This window comes from Gracilinanus agilis, chromosome 6, assembly GCF_016433145.1.
Source record: "Gracilinanus agilis isolate LMUSP501 chromosome 6, AgileGrace, whole genome shotgun sequence".
NCBI lineage: Eukaryota > Metazoa > Chordata > Mammalia > Didelphimorphia > Didelphidae > Gracilinanus > Gracilinanus agilis.
In genome coordinates, this window is record NC_058135.1 from 21,934,246 (window position 1) to 21,956,009 (window position 21,764).

Sequence of the window (21,764 nt, forward strand, 5' to 3'; positions counted from 1 at the left end):
TCTCCCTGGCTTTGGAATCAGTACCATATTTGTGTCATAAAAGGAATTTGGTAGGACTCCTTCTTTGCTTATCATATCAAATAATTTGTATAGTATTGGGATTAGTTGCTCTTTGAATGTCTGATAGAATTCACTTGTGAATCCATCAGGCCCTGGCGATTTTTTCTTAGGGAGTTCTTTGATGGCTTGTTCAATTTCTTTTTCTGATATAGGATTTTTTTAGGTATTCTATTTCTTCTGCTGTTAATCTAGGCAGATTGACTATTCTTAACTTTTTCTTGCCAACAAATTATGTGAAATCAAGCCCTTTTAACTACATTTACCTTGGGCAAGAGGACATATAAAAATATATGTTATGAATTCCTAAATCATTAGAACCATTTAGTTCCTAATCAGAATATTTCTAAAAAGGAGAGAATATTTTTAGCTTCTTTTTTTTAATGAGAAAATTTCTGTATTTGATTTCATCTTTTATAGGGAACTATCATTCCTTAGTTTTTTCTTTTTTTAAATTTATTTATTTGATTAATTTAGAATACTTTTCCATGGTTACATGTTCTTTCCCTCCTTTCCTCCCTCCCCTCTACCATAGACAAAGAGCAATTCCTCTGGGTTTTACATGCATCATTGATCAAAACCTATTTCTATATTATTAATATTTGTAATAGAATGATCATTTAGAATCTACATCCCCAATCATACACCCATCAAACTATGTGATCAATCCTATGTTTTTCTTCTATGTTTCTACTCCCACAGTTCTTTCTCTGTATGTGGATAGTGCTCTTTCTCATAAGTCCCTAAGAATTGTCCTGGATTGCTGCTAGTAAAGAAGTCCATTACATTCCATTGTACCTCTGTGTATAATGTTCTCCTGGATCTGCTCCTTTCACTTTGCATCAATTCCTGGAGGTCTTTCCAGTTCACATGGAATTCCTCCAGTTTATTATTCCTTTTTAGCACAATAGTATCCCATCACCAGCATATACTACAGTTTGTTCAGCCATTCCCCAATTGAAGGGCATGACCTCATTTTCCAGTTTTTTACCACCACAAAGAATGCAGCTATGAATATTTTTTGTATTTTTCCTTATTTTTTAGCTTCTTAGCCAAAGTTATGGCAATATTTTTAAATCACTGAGAGGGAAATAATCACTGCAATATACTACTATTGGCCAACTAAAAAGTTTCATCTTAACGGGCACCTTTTTATGAAAGGGCAGAATCAAGCCAATAAAGACAGTAAATGATCCAAATTTGTGTGTTCTCTAATATCTAACTTTGATCTCTATATGGCATCAATGATGCAGGCATCACTGGAAATGGTATTCTTAGGGTGCTGTGGGTACTTTAAGAATTACATCAGTATGTATTGCTTTTTTTCAGTGGATTAACATGCTAAATTTTCTTCTTCTGCCCAACAGGTGGTGAAGTCCCTTACACAACCCTGGCCACTCGGATGATGATGGGAGCATGGTGGCTGTTTGCATTGATTGTCATCTCATCATACACAGCTAACCTTGCAGCTTTCCTCACCATCACACGGATTGAAAGCTCCATCCAGTAAGTAGACACAAATGGTGCTTTATCAAGATGATGACAATGATGATGATGAAGAAAGACAATAAGGAGTAGGTATATAGCATGCTAAGGTTTGCAAAGTACATTGAATTTCTCATTTGATCTTTAAAACAATACTGAGGGGCAGAAGCTATTATCTCCATTTTACAGATGAGAAAATTGAGGCTGAGTGAGAGGTTAAGAGTATTGCCCAGAAAGGCACAGTTAATAACTGCCTGAGGTCAAATTTGAATTCAGATCTTATGGACTCTGCATCCAACACTCTAGCTACTAGAAATAGGCTGGAAGATATGGGTATGCCATGTTTGTAGAAATTTGGAAAAGGAGAGAGCTAGATGGTGCCTGTGAATATAAATTTCCATGAAAAGAAAGATGTTGGGCATGATATTTTAGATCAGATTAAAGATTTTATCCTTTTTAAAACTATATTTCAAATATTTTTATTATGGTCTTAATAATTTAAACATTTAAGTATTTCAAGAACAAAGTTTTTATAAAAAAACAGAAATTGCTGTGCCTAATTCATTTGTAAAATGTATGTTAGACTATTTTGAAGGAGGAATTTGAATGTTCCCTAGACAGTTTGATTCCTGAGATATCGACAGCCAACAGTATCAAATAGGAGTCAGATTATTTAAAAAGTAACTTTGCTTAAGGAGAACATCTTTTATTCCAATTTCACCACAAAGAGCATGCCAATGAGGACTAGAATAGAAAATGATGTTTTAAAAGGCCATAGAAAAAGCACCAAGTTTGGTGCTTTACTTAGGTCATATCCATCTCAAACTAAATATCAAGAGGAAATTTTTGGAGAATCTTGTATCCTACTCCCATTGTGCTCCCTCACTGAATATCATTGTTTTCACAGAAGCCCAATACTATGCCACTAATTACTACTGTAGCTCAATATTAAAATATTTTGAACCCATTAGGGAATTAAGTTACTTTGGCAGAAAAACATATTTCCTTTTTTAAAAAACATTGTAAAGATCAGCAAGTAAACACTAAGCTATTCATTTGTTGTAAATTATTACAAAAAAATGCAAAATAAGCTATCTCTAAAGGGATTGGAATGTTTCTCACTATCTCCAATTGCCTCCAATTGCAAATTGAAACCAGTATAGGAACATATATTATTTGGTGGGTTATTATTTGTAAAAGAATACTATGCTAATTACTCATCTTCAAATCAGAGCATATATTAAGTATTTTATAAGCTAGTAGTAATAGTACTGAATAATGTGGTCCCTCATTTTCCTCCGTGCCATGAATTTAAAACAGCAATATTAAGTGATCCATATCAAAATCCCCTGATGATTCATGCCATGTTGAAATCAACTTCCATACCACAATAAAGAAATGTATGTATGTGTATATTCCTGAAACCTTGAAAGAAAATGGCATATTAGTAACATATTTTAGTACCTCTATTGGCATTTGCTAGGGAGGGAATCTAACAAGATAAAAATAAAGGAAATAGTAAGAAGGAATGAGAGTTCTATCTTCTGACCCCAAGTAATAATCTTTTGTTCCAGAAAAGCAGTTAGATATCCTGACTCCTTTAAACAAGCAACTTACTCTAAAGTATTTTTTATTCAATTCAATTCAATAGACATTTATTTAATTCCAGTTTGATAGATTAGGATAGGCTCATATTCCTATCTCATTCTGAATATCTCACACTAGGTTAATTTAAAATAAAGAACATACAGCAGTAGAAAGATTAGGATTCTGATTCAGAAAGTATTTTCCATCTTTTGGATCTCTCAAACTTACTTTTTTCTTCCCTATGTCCTTTCTGTGCCACTGACATTTTTACAAGTCACCAGGGGTTGTGATAAAATGCCATTTTCTCTAGTCTTATGTACAGACTGATTTGGCAAATGAAAATTATATCAGAATAAGAGTGGGGTTGGATATGGTGGGAAATCCCTGTTCCTCTATTAAACAAACAAAAGTTTATATTTCAGCTGTTTCAAAATATCATTGCCAAAAATACTTTCAGGAAATAGCCTTGAGAGTTTCAAATTCCAACTTGTTTTATAAATTTTTTCTCAAAATGAAACTAGAGACACATGTCTTAATCGCTTTAACCTATTTAGGACACTCCTCTCTTATATTAGAAGGATGTGACAGTGCCTATTCTTTCTAGCTAGCATTTTCTGTGAAGTTGACATATTAGTACCTACTATATCCCATTCCCAGAATAACTTCTACAGAGTAGAAATGGCAAAGAATATAAAAATGGGATGTGTCAGCTAGGGAGAGAAAAATGGCCTTCTTTGGCAAGTTGATTGGCAGAAATTCTTCATGGTTTAGAAGTAGAAGTCAAATCTGTTTCTTTGTAAGGATTTGAATAATTGTTACAGAATTATACTCTGTGCTCAAAATCAGTAGAGTCTAATTCTCCATTTGTCATTTTTTCAATAACAAAAGCTCAAAAGTTCTTTTCCACCCTCATCATGGTAGTGTTCTACCATAGAATGGGGGGTAGAGAACAAAAAAAAAAGAAAAACATGAATTTAATTTCCATTTCCCTTCATGAGGCAACAGCTCAAAATATTGTATTCTTCTCCATAATGAAATCACATGACATATTGACACAACTGGAAGTGTTTCCAATACCCTGATCAGTTCCTGACAGAAAAATAAAGTTACTCCAAGTCCCTCATGGCAATTTTGCTTTCTCACTCTCAGTAAAAGACAGCATGTGGCTAGTTGTTTTCTAATGCATGTGAAATGGAGCAGCCTTTTCCCTAGTGGCTGCCAGCCTGGAGGGGGTATTGCTGAAATGGAGCTCCACCAAGGTAGATGCTGGCAGAATTCCTTTTGCTATAGTATAACTCATAGACAGCTTCAAAAAAGTGGGCCAAAAAATTTTCAGTTAATATTTAAAGTAATCATTATCTAAATAAAGATCACATTAGAGCAATCATATGCATTAATTGCTTTAGACTAAGAATTATTCTTCTTTGAGCACCTTATATATGTAAATGATCCTGAGTCTATATTCTAGCAGATTACAAGTCACTGCTATACTGTGTTTAATTACAAAAACTTTGTGAAAGGCTTTTAATTTTGTTTTGCACTGATTTCTTAAATAGAATTGATTTACTTTTGCCCAGACATATGATTTCACTGAGGTGTCATGATATGGTAGAAAAAGTTCTAACCTTGGAGTCGGGGATTTAAAAACTACCTCTGATGCTTACAATCTGAGTGATATTGGGTAAGTTATCTTTCCTTCCAGGGTCAGAGTTTTCTCATCTATAAAATGAGGAAGTTTGGAATAAATGACCTTTGAGATCCCTTTTAGCTATATGAACAGATGATCCTCTTATTGATGCTTATCAGCAACTGGGGCACTGAGTGGTTGAGTGACTGGCACAGGTCACAGAGCAGCTATGTCAAGAGTAGGACTTCTTAACAATATTGTTCAAAAATGAAATTACCTGGCATGAGAAGTACTAAAGGGTTTTTTAGTACATTTTGAGCATAGAAAACCTCAGACATCACTAAGTGAGGTACACTGTAGTGGAGATTTCTTTCAAATAGAAGTTGAACTTAGAAGGCTACTGAGACTCTTTTCAAATCCTGTGATTCTAGGGCATGCATTTGGGTTTTCCTTACTTCAAAATCAGCATTTTTATATCAATCCGTACTACCTCTCTTTATTCTAACATTTGAGGTTAGCCTAAGGAAATGTTCAGGCTCATGTCTGGTTGTTGCCAACATGTTAGTGAATTAAAATCCATCCCTTTCTATCAAGAGCAAGCAAATGAGTAAATAAATGGCATAATTACATCAGAAGTCTAATAACTGGAAGAGATAGTCTCTAAAGATCAACCTGTCCATTTCCCTACGACCTCTTCTACTGTGCTCTCTGTAATGCCTACTCCAAAGGCAGTAAACTTGCTTTCATCTTAAATCTTTTCCTTTCCAATTCCATCTATATTCTGACTCTCACTCACCCCAAGTCCCCACTGATGACCCAGCCTCCCTGACCACTAAGTGCAGTAACAGTTGCATTTTCACTCATTCTCCTTTATTCCCTAGGGGAGATGGAATATTCTTTGCTCTCATTTCCACATATAGGTTTCCCTACCTCTCACAATCAGTAACTTCTCTTGTTTTGAGGTCCATAGTATTCACATCTACAGACCCGTGAAAATCCTGGTAGCAGCTCTATACAAGCCTCTGAGATATTTCCCTTCTTTTCTCAAAGAGTTCAGTATCTGACTTACAATCTTTCTCTCCTCCCCAACTTTTGCCTTTGTACTAAGGAACTTAAAACTACACGATGATGATCCTTAGCCAACCAGCTCATTATTCTAGTCATTTCCTATGACCTACTTCTCTATCCCAGTCAAGCCATACAAAAGGTGGTCATATGCTTGATCTTTCCAACATCCACAATGTTTCACAAAACTCCACAAAAACCTCCATGTTTAAGAACTCCAAAGTTGGGGCAAAGTCAGGATGGCAGCTTAGAAGCAGCAAAAGTTGATTCCTCTGTGAAAACTCTTCCACACCAATCAAAAACAAGGTACTTGGGGCAGCTGGGTAGCTCAATGGAGTGAGAGTCAGGCCTAGAGACAGGAGGTCCTAGGTTCAAACCCGGCCTCAGCCACTTCCCAGCTGTGTGACCCTGGGCAAGTCACTTGACCCCCATTGCCCACTCTTACCAATCTTCCACCTATGAGACAATACACCGAAGTACAAGGGTTTAAAAAAAAAAACAAGGCACTTCAAGGGGGACAGAAAACCCAATCCAACAGGAAGACAGAGTTGAGGGACCCTCTTGCTCAATTCAACTTAAAAGATACACAGATAAGATTGTATTCTCCAGTTTAAGGAAAAGAAAGAAGGAAGGTCCCTACCACCTACTGTGCTGGGACTCAGGCAGTCAGTGGGATCTCAAGGCTAGGAATCCAACCTGGTTGGAGTGCTTTGCTACTACAACTACATGAAGTTCAGGTCTCTGACCACAGCTGGCAAGGAGGCAGCTGGAGGACAGAAGCAGAGAACAGGGCATGCTGATTGTGGCCTTCAGCTACCACACTCCTTCTTGGACTTCTGCTTCTGGAAATTTTTATCTCAAGGCACATTCACCTCTGCAGATCAGCTCAACTGATTTTATCCAGTTTGTCAATAGTGCAGAGAAGAAGCCTTCAGAGTGAAGAAGGACTCAGTCTCACAGAGCTGGCAGAAAACCAGAGGAGCAAGAGTGCAGTGGACTGAGAGCAAGGTTTGGCAGCAGGACAGAGCCACAGGTCTCTCCTACTCAATCCAACCTGAAAGATATGCAGATAAAACTGAATTCTCAGGTATAAGGGAAAAATCTAATACTTCTACCCCACCTACTACACTGAGACCTGTGGGAGGAAGCTAGCTGACTGGGATCCCAGAGCAAAGGCTTCAACTGCAACAGAATACCTTGGTACCAACACAGGAAGCTCAGGACTCTGATGTGGCAACTGACAGGGAGGTGGCTGGCAGAAAGGAATAGAGAGGAGAACAACTACCTTCAGTCTCCACACCTTCACCTTCACCTTCAGCCTCTGCTGGCAGCTGGGAAAGATGTGGCCCCAGGGCACATTAATACAACTAGTCAGCTCCATCAGCCTAATCCAGTTAATCAGCTGAGCAGAGAAGAAGCCCCTTCAGGGCTGAAAAGCTCAAACTGATGGATCCAGCAAATGAACAGAGGAACAAGAATACAACCAATAAGGCGGGGAATGAAGGAAAAAATATAAATAAACAACAGAAAAAGAAAAAAGAAATTACAATTGACAACATATTCAGGTAACGAACAAAGAACAAATGGAACAGAGGAGGACCAAGGAACACCAAGAGAAAACTCAGCAACTCCAGCAAATTGTACCTGATCTCTGGAAGAACTCAAAACACAGTTCAAAAAACAATTAAGAGAAGTTGAAGACAACTGGGAAAAGAATGTAAAAAGCAAAATAAATCATCTGAAAACAGAGGCACATGAACTAAAAAAAAATAATGTCATAGCCAAAATTAATAAGCTTGAAAATGAGGCAAAGAAGGCAAAAAATAAAAACAATGACCTACAAAGAAAAATAGATCAAAAGGAAAAGGAGGTTCAAAATATCAGAGAGGAAATTCAGTCTTTAAAAATTAGAATTAAACAATTAGAAGCCAATGGCTTCACAAGGCAGCAAAAATGTATAAAACAAAATCAAAAGAATGAAAAAATTGATGAAAATATGAAATACTTCATTGATAAAACAACAGACATGGAAAATAGATACAAGAGAGACAATTTAAGAATTATTAGACTATGGGAAAATTATGACCAAAGAAAAAGCGTGGACATTATTGTACAGGAAATTATCCAAGAAAACTGCCCTGATATTCTTGAACAAGAGGGTAAAGTAGAGATTGAAAGAATCCACAGTTCACCTCCTGCATTAAATCCCCAACTGACAATGCCCAGGAATGTTATAGCCAAGTTAAGGAACTTCCAAACCAAGGAAAAGCTATTATCAGCTGCTGAAAAGAAACAATTCAGATATCATGGAGTCACAGTCAGGATTACATAGGACTTGGCTGTATCTACACTGAAGACCAGAAGGCATGGAATATAATATTCTGGAAAGCAAGGGAACTGAGTCTACAACCGAGAATCAATTACCCAGCAAAAGTGGCTATATTCTTGCAGGGGAAAGTATGGTCATTTAATAAAATGGAAGATTTCCAGGCATTCCTAAAGAAAAGACTGGACTTAAACAAAAATTTGATGCCCAAGTACAGAATTCAAGAGAACCACCAAAAGTACTTAAGAAAGGGGGGAAAAAAGGGCCCCAATGCTCTGTTATCTAATCATAATCTATTGACTCTACAGCTCTCTCTGATGCCTTTCTGTATCAAACACTGGTCTTCATTTATATTGTGGTTTTCAATCCTTTGACCACTCAGTTCTTTGCCAAACTATCACCCCTAACTGGACACATTCTCCTCCTTTCCCCATCTCTGCATGTCTTCTTCTCTTGAGTATCTTACCCCTTCATTATATAACCAACTGTTTCCTGTTAAACCTTAACCTTAGATAACTTCCTCCATCTGCTATCTTTTTTTCTAAATGCATGCTTCTGAATAAAGAGAGAAAAAAGTCATTTTACCCATCCAAATGGGTCCTCCAAAAATTTATGTTACATAATATCAACTAAACCTTAACTGCTACTAGACAAAACTTCTACCCCTCCCTAATCACCTCACTATTCCATGGTCCACCATGGCTATTCCAAATGTATTCTTTCTTCCATATTATTTCTGATGGCACTGTCTCAGCTAAGAACCTTGTTTAATATTTTTGCTGAAAAATTTGAAGGTTAGAGTTGTCACAAGAGTTCCCTTTTTCTCCCACTCTCCTCTTCTCTTATCACTCAGATGCTATCTGCCTCCCCACTTCCAAATTTCCTTCTTACTGTCAAGGGCACCACCATTTTCAAGTACTTCAGGCTACACTAGCTGCTCAACCAGCACCATGTACTCTTCCATCCAGTGACATCAGTCTCCTTATTGTTTCCTAAACAAAATAATCTATCTCTCAACCTCAGGCATTTTCTCTCACTCACCCCCAGTCCTAGAATGCATTCTATTCTTATGTCCACTCCCAGACTTCCCTTGTCTCTTTCAAATGCAAGCTAAAAGGATTTGAAAAGGAAACTATAGGAAAATTAGGAATATATAGTTTCTAGACAAAACTATACCCAATCTTTCTTCCTCTAGGTGTACAGGGAGGACTAGGATCTCTGGTGTTAGAGCTTGCTGAGCCTTTTTCAGGACTGTTCTGTCATCTTTGATGTGTGCCTTCCACTCCCACTTGTGATTCCAAGAAGCTGTAGCATGTGCAGTGGCCAAAACCCAGTAAAACCATCTCATATATTAAAGATACAAAGGTCATCCACTGCATTCTAGGGAATCCTGATAACTCTCTTGCCACTGGACTTTGAAGACTACCTCCCACATTTAATCTACCTTCCCTTCTATCACTTCCCCCCTGTTCTCTTGCTTCCTACTTCTCCTATTTCTCACTTAGGTAAAAAAAATAGATTTCTATACCAAACTGAATGTGTATGTCGTTCTCTCTTTGAGTCAATTCTGATGAGATTAAAGTTCAAGCATTACTCCTATACCCACTATTTCCCTTCCTTTATGCCTCTTTCATTTGAGATAATTGCCCCATTCTATCTTTCATTTTTCCTTTTTTGAAGTATATTCTTCTTTCTCACTCATTAATTTTTTCTATTTTAGATATCATCCCAACATATTCAACTCATACCCATGCCTATATACTCTTATTTGCAATAATAATTACAAAGGTTTTAGGAGTTATAAAAATCATCTTCCCATATAGAAATATAAATATTTTAAGTTCATTAAGGGATAAGAATCCCTTATGATTTCTCTTTCATGTTTACCTTTTTAAGCTTCTTTTGAGTATTGTAATTGAAAGTCATAAATTATCTATTCAGTTCTGGTCTTTTTATGAGGAATATTTGAATTTTCCTTATTTCATCAAATATCCATTTCCCCCTGAAAGATTATACTCAGTTTTGCTTGGTTGGTTATTCTTAGTTGTAATCCTAGCTCTTTTGCCCTCCAGAACATTTCCTAAGCCCTTTACTTCTTTAAAATAGAGGATGCTAAATCTCATATTATCCTGACTATCCATACATAGAATATATGAATTATTTCTTTCTAGCTTCTCAAAGTATTTGCTCCTTGTCCTAGGAGCCCTGGAATTTGGCTATAATATTCCTGGGTATTTTCATTTTGGATTCTCTTTCAGAAAGACATTAATGGATTCTTTCAAATTCTCTTTTATCCTCTGGTTGTAGAATATTAGGAAATTTTCCTTGATAATTTCTTGATGTCTAGGATTTTTTTATAATGGTTTTCAAGTAGTTTAATAATTCTTTAATTGTCTCTCCTGAATTTATTTTATGTTGTTTTCCAATGAGATATTTCACATTTTCTCCTATTTTTTCAGTATTTGATTTTCTTTGATTGCTTCTTGACGTGTTATAGTCATTAGCTTCCATTTGCCTAATAATGATTTTTTAGAAATGTTCTTCAGTGAGTTATTGTACGTCCTTTTCCATTTGGCCAACTCTACTCTTTTTAGAAACTCCTTTTCTTCATTGAATTTTTGTACACTTTTCCCCATGTGGCCAATTCAGCTTTTTTAAGGGGTTCTTCTCTTAATTTAAATTTTTTACATCTTCTTCCACATAGCCAATTCTGGTTTTCAAGGAGTTTTCTTTAGTAGATTGATCCAAGAATACAAGTGGTGAGTATTTTTCTGGCCTATCTTCTGATCTTTACCAGGGAGAGACCTTGTTCCCCTGCAGCCCCAAGTGCTAGTGCTCCTGTTATCTTTGGGACTGTGACCAGGTCCCTTTTTTCTTGCATTCTTGCAGTCTCAAGCACTAGAACCCCTTACTACCTTAAAATTGAGACCAGAACCCCTACTTCCCTGTAACCATCACTACTATTGCTCTACTTGACCCTAGACATATGATTCAGAACTAAATATGGGCAATGCAATAGTTCCTCCAACCAGTGCCAACAAATGGACCCCTGTAATCTTTTTCTCACCAGTTTTTCTGACCTCTCTGCCTTTTCTGGCCTGAGAGCTCCTAAAAATTGCTGCTGGCACTGTTGCAGCAGCCTGCTGCTGATATCAGTTTCTATAAAGCTGGGTTAGCCCGTACCCCCATGTCACAGACCTTTCCTGCCAAACTCCTAAGTAGCGTTACCCCAACCTTTTGTTGCCTCTGTTATTACAGAAATAATTTTGAGGCATTATTTTAAAGTTGTTTGAAGGGGAATGTTGGGAGAGTTCAGCTGAGTTCTTTCACCTTAGCTATTTAATTTTTAAATTGATTTATTTTTCATTCCCACACACAAGTACACAATACACGCTTATTCTAGCCCCTATATTTTAAGCCTTGTCTGGTAGAATTGGTTGGAAGAGAGCCAAGCTGTTTGGGGAATACAGGATGAGGGAAGGCGTACTCTACTGTGCTGTCTATATTGGCTGCTTTTTCCCAAAGAATTTATGCTTTTTGATCTAAAAACAAGTTACTAAAAACAGAGTTGCTAGTAGAATGGGATATATTTGTAGAATATAGCAAAGGTATTTCTTTACCTAAAAGACAGTGACTATGAGCAAAACCTAAATACAGGTAAGTATTATGTGCATATGATATTACTTTGAACTTACTCATTGTAAAATATGGTAGGTGGCCCATTTGGCAGTATATGACAACTTCAATGAAATTTTCTAGAAATGTTGATTGGAGAAATTCATAGATACATAGTTTTGAAAAGGTGTTTTAAAAAAAAAAACTATGTAGCTCAACAGATGAAGTACTAGACCTGGATTTCTTGAAGATATGAGTTCAAATCTGGTCCAGGCACTTATTGGCTATGTGATCTCAGGAAATCCACTTAATCTATGTTTATTCCAGTTTCTTCAGCTACAGAGATAATAATAGCACCTACCTTGCAAGGCTGTTGTAAAGATCAAATAAATATTCTTTAAGTATGTAGCATAGTAATACCTAGATTATGGAACATATTATCTAAATGCTTATTCCCCAATATCTAAGATGTATATAACAATGAATTTGTTGGGAAATGAAATTAAAATACATAAGTATTCCTCACAGAAATTTATTCTGACCAATGTTTTCCAGAAAAGGATAGGTATTACTAGAAAAGGTTTTCCTGGAAACTGCCTCATTGATTTATGATATTTATGGTTTATTGATTTATTTCTCTTTAGCCTTTCCTTAATATCTTTATTAAAACTTGTACATCCTACCTATGTATAAGAAAATATGACTTCTCTCAGATAACAAAAATAGGCATTTACTTTAATGCTGAAAACTTCTAGCAACTTCTATTACATGTTATAAAGTAATTTGTATGAAAAAATATGATGATGTGATTGATACTTTGAGTTGATAAGATTATAGAATTTTGAGCTGGAAGGGAACTAAGAAATTGCCAAGTCTGACTTCTTTATTTTGCAGAAGAGGAAATTAAAGTCAACAGAGCTTAGTTGACTTACTCAGTGTTTATACAGGTAGTAATTAAGAACTAGAATTCAAACACAAGTCTTTTGATTCCAAATCCAGAGTTCCTTTCATTGTTCTATTTTCATTGTTCTTCAGAGGAACAACTAGGCAATGGAGTGGATAGAGGACTAGCCTGGAGTTGAGAAGATCTGGGTTCAAATCCATCCTCAGACATTTACAAACTGTATGACCCTAGACAAGTCACTTAACTGTTTGTTTCAATTCTCTCTACTATAAAATTATCTGGAGAAGGACATGCCAAGACAAATCTAAACAGGTTTAAAAAGATTCAAACACAACTGAAATGACTGAATAACATCAAAATACAGGGTCATGAAAAATCAGACGTGACTGATCAACAAAAGGCATACAGAAAATATAATGTAAAGTTACTATCATTTACCAGAACAAGTAATTTGTGGAATTTTTTAAATTTATTTTTAAATTTTTATTTTGAATATTTTCCCATAGTTACATATTTCATGCTCTTTCCCCCTCCCCCAAACTCCCCTAACTGTCCTTAGTCAACACACAATTCCACTAGGTTTTACATATATCATTAATCAAGACCTAATTCCATATTATTGATAGTTAGACTAGAGTTATTGTTTAGTGTCTACATCCCCAATAATATTCCCATCAGCCCATGTGACCAAGCAGTTGTTTTTCTTCTGTGTTTTTCCTCCCACAGTTCTTCATCTGGATGTGGCTATTTTTCTTTCTCACAAGTCCCTCAGCCTTGCTCTGGATCCTTGCATTGCTGCTAGTAGAGAAGAAGTCCATTATGTTTAATTGTAGCACAATGTATCTGTCTTTGTGTACAATGTTCTCCTGGATCTGCATTAGTTCCTGGAGGTCATTCCAGTTCACATGGAATTCCTCCAGTTGATTATTCCTCTTAGCACAATAGTATTCCATCACCAACAGATACCACAATTTGTCAGCCATTCCCCAATCGAAGGACATTCTCTCATTTTCCAATTTTTTACCACCACAAAGAGCATGGTTATAAATATTTTTGTACATGTCTTTTTCCTTATTATCTCTTTGGGGTATAATCCAAGCAGTGCTATGGCTGGATCAAAAGACAGATAGTCTTTTAAAGCCCTTTGAGCATAGTACCAAATTACCATCCAGAATGGTTGGATCAGTTCACAACTCCACCAGCAATGCATTAATATCCCAAATTTTCCACATCCCCTCCAACATTCATTACGCTCACCTTCTCCCTTCTCTCATTTTAGCCAATCTGCTAGGTGTGAGGTGGTACCTCAGAGTTGTTTTGATTTGCATTTCTCTATTAGAGATTTAGAACACTTTCTCATGTGCTTATTGATAGTTTTGATTTATTTACCTGAAAATTGCCTATTCATGTCCCTTGCCCATTTATCAATTAGGGGATGGCTTGATTTTTTGTACAATTGACTTAGGTCCTTCTAATATTTGAGTAATTAGACCTTTGTCTGAGTTTTTTGTTATAAAGATTTCCCCTCAATTTGGTGCCTCCCTTCTAATTTTGGTAGCATTGGTTTTTGTCTGTACAAAAACTTTTTATTTTAATGTAGTCAAAATCATTTATTTTACATTTTGTGATTTTTTCTAACTCTTGCTTGGTTTTAAAATCTTTCCTTTCCCATAGAACTGACAAGTATACTATTCTGTGTTCACCTAATTTACTTACAATTTCCTTCTTTATATTCAAGTCATTCACCCATTCTGAGTTTATCTTGGTATAGGGTGCAAGATGTTGATCTACACCCAATATTTTCTATATTGTTTTCCAATTTTCCCAACAGTTTTTGTCAAATAGTGGGCTTTTGTCCCAAAAGCTGAGTTCTTTGGGTTTATCATAGACTGTCTTTCTGAGGTAGCTTACCCCTAATCTATTCCACTGATCCTCCCTTCTGTCTCTTTCCCAGGACCATTTTGTTTTGATGACTACCACTTTATAGTAGAGTTTAAGATTTGGTACTGCTAGGCCACCTTCCTTCATCTATCTTTTTTTTCATTATTTCCCTTGATATTCTTGGTCATTTGTTCTTCCAAATGAATTTTGTTATAGTTTTTTTCTAACTCAGTAAAAAAGTTTTTTTGGTAGTTTGATAGGTATAGCACTAAATGCATAAATTAATTTGGGTAGGATGGTCATTTTTATTATGTTAGCTCATCCTACCAATGAGTACTCAATATTTTTTCAATTGTTTAGATCTAGTTTTATTTGTGTGGAAAGAGCTTCTTAGTTGTGTTTGTATAATTCCTATGTTTGTCTTGGCATATAGATTCCTAAGTATTTTATATTGTCTAGGGTGATTTTAAATGGAATTTCTCTTCTAACTCTTCCTGCTGCAATGTGTTGGAGATATATAGAAATTCTGATGATTTAGGTGTGCTTATTTTGTTTCCATCAACTTTGCTAAAGTTGTTGATTATTTCTATTAGCTTTTTAGTTGATTCTCTAGAATTTTTTAAGTAGACCATCATATCATCTGCAAAGAGTGATAGCTTGGTCTCCTCATTGTCTATTTTAATACCTTCAATTTCTTTTTCTTCTCTAATTGCAACTGCTAGTGTTTCTAGTACAATGTTAAATAATAGAGGTGACAATGGGCATCCTTGTTTCACTCCTGATCTTATTGGGAATGCTTCTAATTTATCCCCATTGCAGATGATGCTTGTTGGTGGTTTTAGATATATACCATTTATTATTTTTAGGAAAGGCCCTTCAATTCCTAAACTTTCTAGTGTTTTCAGTAGGAATGGGTGTTGTATTTTGTCAAAGGCTTTTTCAGCATTTATTGAGATAATCATGTGGTTTTTGTCACTTTGCTTGTTGATATGGTCAATTATGTGAATGGTTTTCCTAATGTTGAACCATCCTTGCATTCCTGGTATAAATCCCACCTGATCAAAATGAATAACCCTCATAATCACTTGCTGAAGTCTTTTTGCTAGTATTCTGTTTAAGATTTTTGCATCTACATTCATTAGGGAGATTGGTCTGTAGTTTTCTTTCTCTGTTTTTGATCTACCTGGCTTTGGGATCATTACCATATTTGTACAAGGAGTTTGATAGAACTTCTTTGCTTATTGTGTCAAATAGTTTGTATAGTATTGGAATTAGTTGTTTTTTAAAGGTTTGGTAGAAATCATTTGTGAATCCATCTAGTCCTGGGGATTTTTTCTTTGGGAGTCCTTTGATGGCTTATTCAATTTCTTTTTCTGATATGGGATTATTTAAGTATTCTATTTCTTCTGCTGTTAATCTAGGCAATTTATATTTTTTGTAAATATTCATCCATATCACCTAGGTTGCTATATTTATTACCATATAATTGGGCAAAATAGTTTTTAATGATTGCCTTGATTTACTCTTCATTAGAGGTGAGGTCTCCCTTTTCATCTTTGATACTGATAATTTGGTTTTCTTCTTTCCTTTTTTTAATTAGATTGACCAGTACTTTCTCAGTTTTATTTATTTTTTCAAAGTACTAGCTTCTAGTTTTATTTATTAACTCAATAGTTCTTTTACTTTCAATTTTATTGAATTCTCCTTTAATTTTTATAATCTCTTATTTAGTTTTTAACTGGGGATTTTTAATTTGTTCCCTTTCTAGTTTTTTGTTTTGCATGCCCAGTTCATTGATCTTTGCCTTCTCTAATTTGTTATTATATGCACTCAATGATGTAAATTTCCCCCTGAGAATTGCTTTAGCTGCATCCCACAGATTTTGGTAGGATATCTCATCATTGTCATTCTCTTCAATGAAATTATTAATTGTTTCTATGATTTGTTTTTTATCTGATTTTGGAGAATCATATTATTTAATTTCCAATTAGTTTTTTATTTGCCTGTCCATATGCCCTTATTGATTATTATTTTTATTGCATTATGATCTGAAAAGGTTACATTTATTATTTCTGCTCTTTTGCATTTGTTTGTCATGTTTCTATGCCCCAGTACATGGTCAGTCTTTGTGAATGTACCATGTGCAGCTAAAAAGAAGGTGCATTCCTTTTCATCTCTATTCATTTTTCTCCATAAATCTATGAAATCTAATTTTTCTAGAATTCCATTCACCTTTCTTATCTCTTTCTTATTTATTTTTTGGTTTGACTTCTCTAGATATGATAGAGGAAGGTTCAGGTCTCTCACTAGTATAGTTTTACTACCTATTTCTTCCTTGAGCTCTGCCAGTTTCTCCTTTAGAAATCTGGATGCTATACCATTTGGTGCATACATGTGGAGTACTGTTATTTCCTCATTATCTATACCACCTTTTACCAGGATGTAATTACCTTCCCTATCTCTTTTAATCAGATCTGTTTTTACTTTGGCTTTATCAAAAATCATGATTGCTGGCCTGCCTTCTTTTTCTCAGTTGAAGCCTAAAAGATTTTGCTCCAGCCATTGACTTTAACCCTGTGTATGTCCACCTACCTAAGGTATGTTTCTTGTAGACAACGTATGGTAGGATTTTGTTTTCTAATCCACTCTGCTGTTTGCTTCTGTTTTATGAAGGAGTTCATCCCATTCACATTTAGGGTTATAATTATCAGCTGTGTATTCTGTAACATTTTGGTATCCTCTCCTAGTTCTACCCCTTCTTCTTATGCTATTTCCTTTTAAACCAGTGGTTTATTTTAAAATCAGTCCCCCTTGTCCCCTCCCTTAGTTTACTACCCTTTCCACCCCCTCCCTTTCCCTTTTATTTTTTCAAGGCCTAATGAATTCCCTGCCCCTTCTCTTCCCCTCCCTTTATGAACTCCCCATCCCACTGTCCCCCTTGATTTTTCCCTTCTGACTTTATCCATAGGGTTAGATAGAATTTGATAACCCAATGGATCTAGCTACTCTTTCCTCTCAGGATTAATTCTGCTGAGAGTAACATTTAAGTATTTCCTATTAACATTCTCTTCTTCTCCTTCTTATAATAGTATTCATCCCTTCCCTTTTCCCATGCCCTCTTTGTGTGGTATAGATTATCCTATTTTTCTTATTCCTTCAAGTTACTCTTGATGCCATCTTCTATTCCCACACACACTCCCCCCCCCATATCATCTTAGACCATTTAGTACTCCAATCTCTCCTTATTCTTCTAATTACTATAATAGTGAATACAATATTTCTCCATATAGGAATACAAAGAATTTTATCTTATTGAAGCCCTTGAAGAAGGCAATTTAAAGATAAGAGTTCTCTTTCTTTCCCCTCTGTTTCTTATTTAGCTTTTCATGTTTCTCTTGGTTTTTGTGGTTGGATATCAAACTTTCCATTTAGTCCTGGTCTTTGCTGTGCAAATACTTGGAAGTCTTCTATCTTGTTGAATGCCCATACTTTCCCCTGGAAGTATATAGTCACTTTTGATGGGTAGGTGATCCTTGGTTGTAGATCCAATTCTCTTGCCTTTCTGAATATCATGTTCCAAGACTTGTGATCTTATAGTGTGGAGGCTGCCAGATCCTGTGTAATCCTGATTGGTGTTCCTTGATATCTGAATTGTCTCTTTCTGGCCTCTTGTAATATTTTTTCCTTAACTTGGAAGCTTTTAAATTTGGCTATTACATTCCTGGGGGTTGTCTTCTGAGGATTTAGTGTAGAGAGTGATCTATCTATTTTGCCCTCTTGTTCAAGGACATCTGGGCAGTTTTGTTGGATAATTTCTAGTAGTATGATATCTAGATTTCTATTTGTCTCTGATTTTTCTGGAAGATGAATTGTCTTCAATTTGTCTCTTCTTCAAGTTGTCTCTTCTAGACCTGTTTTCTTGATCTATTATCTTCTCATTAAGATATTTCATGTTTCCTTCTATTTTGTCAGTCTTTTGACTTTGTTTTATTAATTCTTCCTGTCTTGGGACATCATTGGCTTCTACTTGCCCAATTCTAGCCTTTAAAGACTGGTTCATGGCTATAATCTCTTGGTTTTCCTTTTCAATCTGGTCTATCTGGCTCTTCATGGCTTCTAGCTGGTCATTTCTGGTCTTCAATTTGCTTATCATTTCATTTGATTTCTGAACCTCAATTTCCAGTTGCGAAATTCTGCCTTTTAAACTGTTATTTTCTTGCTAGATCTCTTCCATCTTTCTCATATTTGAACTCTTCAAGAGCTTGTGACCAATTTTCATATTTTTGGGAAGGTTTGGATATCTTTAATTGTTTGTCCTCTCTTTTCTGGTTTTTTTCTGAGCAGAAGTTATCAAGGGTTAGAGCTTTTTGGTGGTTATTTCTTGGGCCTTGCTTGGCATCATTATGCTTTCTTAGCTGGAGCTAAGGAACAGTTTTTGCCTGAGGCTACTTTGTGAGTCTCCTGGCTTCCATTGTCTGCTAAGCCTCTGCTATCTGCTGCCCTTCTCAGCCTCACTTCTGCACCCAAGATCTGTGCTCCCCAGCCTCCTAGGGTCTCTTCTCTAGCTGTTTTCAGGGACAAGCCCCCTTCGTCCTAGTCAGTTGCCCAAGCCTGGAAATTGGCCCATGCTTGCTCTTCCACCTGAGGTTTTCCCAAGTCTCAGTAAACTGAGCTGTCTCCACTGTTTCCACTGTCCGCTGTCTCTCTCAGCCCCACTCTTGAGCCCAAGGTGTGAGCTCTCCAGCCTCCTGGGGTCTCAAGTCTTACTTCTCTTAGTGGCAAGCTCCTACTGGTCCTAGTTAGCTTCCAAGGAGCTAGATTTTGAGCCCCGGCTCACTCTAACTCTGGTGCACAGCCTCTGACTCTGGTACTGTGGGTGGGGTGGGGGAGGGTTGATCAGCTTGCATTTTGATGGGAGCTATTCCCCCCCCCCTTATAGCATGGAAGTGCCCCAATCCCACTTACCTTTGATACTGCGCCCTATTGTGGTGTTCCTTCTTTCATCTGGATTTGTTTTTTTTTTTGTCCTTTGGAGGTATACTGTTGGTTGGTAGTGAGGAGAGTAAAGCTTCCTGCTTCTACTCTGCAGCCATCTTAACCCAGAAGTCTCAATTTGTGGAATGTTTAAAATTTGCAATGAACTCAATGTATATTAACTTATCTAATCTTAAAAACAATTCTGTGACGTTATTTTTCCTATTTTGGACATGAGAAAACTGAAGCCCAAAACAGTTAAATTATGTGCCTAGGGTTAAACAGCTAGAAGTAGAATAATATTTGTGCCCAGGTATTCCTGATTCCAAGTTGAGCATTGTATCCAGTAGGCAAATAAAAGAGCCTCCAAAGTTATCTGGTCTAATACATTCTCTGAATTATTAATATCTTTCATAGGATGAACCCATGATAAATGGTTATCCAATTGCTTCTTGAAGACCTTCTGTGACAAGGAACTCATTCAATACCTCCCAAGGCAATCTGTTCCATTTATAGACAAGGATAATTATTAGGAAGTTTCCCCTGGTATTGATGAAATATGCCTCCCTGAAAATTCCACTCATTATTCTGGATCTGTCCTCCCCGGGCAAGCAGAATACATTTTCTGTATGACAACCTCTCAAATATTTAAGTCCAATGGCCATAGAAATCATAGAATTTTATAACAGAAAGTGACCTTAAAGATTATTTATTTCAACTTCCTCATTTCACAGATGAGAAAATGTAGGTCCTGAGAATTTATAAGACTTCTCAAGGTCACTCAAGTAGTAAGAGGTAGATGTAAAGTTCAAACTCAAATCATTAAGCTTTCCATGTCATCTTGCTGATTTCCATGTTTCTTCTAATACAGACTAAATATTCTCAATTATTCCAACTAATATATAATATAGTTTTAAGACCCTTAATCATCCTGATCACCTTGCTCCATATCCATTCCAACTTTTATCTACATTTCTCCTAGAACATAATATATAGAAGTGTAAATATTAAGTGACTAAGACATAGGAACAATAATCATCTTCTTTTTAGACACTATATAGCTATATGGTAACATAGATAGATTGCCCTGGAGTCAGCAAGACCTGAGATCAAATCTAGCCTCAAATACTTACATTTAACCCATGGCAAGTCATTTAAATTCCATTTGTCTAAGTTTCCTCACCTATATGGTAGAGATAATAATAGCATGCACCTCCCAGGTCTCATATGAAAGCAAATGAAATATCTAGCATTTAGCATCTGTTGTTATTATTATTTATTATAATTAACATTAGAAGTGCTTCAAGGTTTACAAAAGACTTTACATCTATAATGTCACTTAATCCTCACAAAAATTAACATTTCAAAGATGAGAAGTTGAGACTCAGAGAAGTTATTACTTGCCCATAACCACAAACCTTAGAAGTGTCAAAGATGGGATTTGAACTCAGGGCTTCCCTGAATTTTATTCCTGTACTTCTATTATGATATCAAACCTCTGTACAAGCTCCTCCAGACTGGACCCACAGTTGGCCATAAGGAGGAAAAAACATAGATTGTCTTAAGGGAAATAAAACAATTTTTTAATGAATGCCTTCAAAATTTTCCTTGAAAAAAGGTGCCACTCCCCATCTTTTTTAACATCAATAAGGCCACAGTAATGAATCAAATAACACCATAAATAATTAAAGTTTCAAATTACCCAAAGAAGCTGGGAAAAAGAACTTGCTTATTATAAGGAGATTGTGCTGGGTGGGTGGCATAAAGAATGTCATCAGAGTGACAGGAAAAACAGATGGGCAGTGAGAGAAAACAGATCATTAGCTGATATATTCCTCTGAAATCTGTTCAATGTATACAAATTTTAGGGAAAGGCACTCATTCATCAGTGGATCTCTTGTGCATAAATCTTAGTAGAATATGAAGAACACAGGGGATTAGAAGGTAGGATTGAGTTGGAGCATGACCCACTGATAAGATCCAAAAGTCATCCAGGTATCTTTTATTATTATTTTAAATTGGGATCATTGCTTCACTTACTCACCTGGACCACATCCACAATGAAAAGGACTCCTCTCTGGGCTTTTAAGTTCAGTTTGTGGAGCCATGTTTTAGAAAGGATAAGATTCTGGAACTGTGTCTAAAAGGGGGTGACCTGTAGAGAAGACCTTTGAAAAGAATTACTGATGTTTAGTCTGGAAAAGAGATTTATAGGGACATATTAGGAGTCTTTAATTATGTGA

General features: G+C 36.0%; 1 protein-coding gene across 1 annotated transcript in view; it reads left to right on the plus strand.

Annotated features, from left to right (window-relative positions):
* Positions 1 to 21,764, plus strand: part of GRID2 (glutamate ionotropic receptor delta type subunit 2) — a 1,498,284-nt gene that overhangs the window by 1,170,597 nt on the left and 305,923 nt on the right. Inside the window, exon 12 of the mRNA XM_044681588.1 lies at positions 1,425 to 1,563. Within this exon, the coding sequence (XP_044537523.1) occupies positions 1,425 to 1,563 (139 nt within the window). The remainder of the gene's footprint in view (positions 1 to 1,424; positions 1,564 to 21,764) is intronic.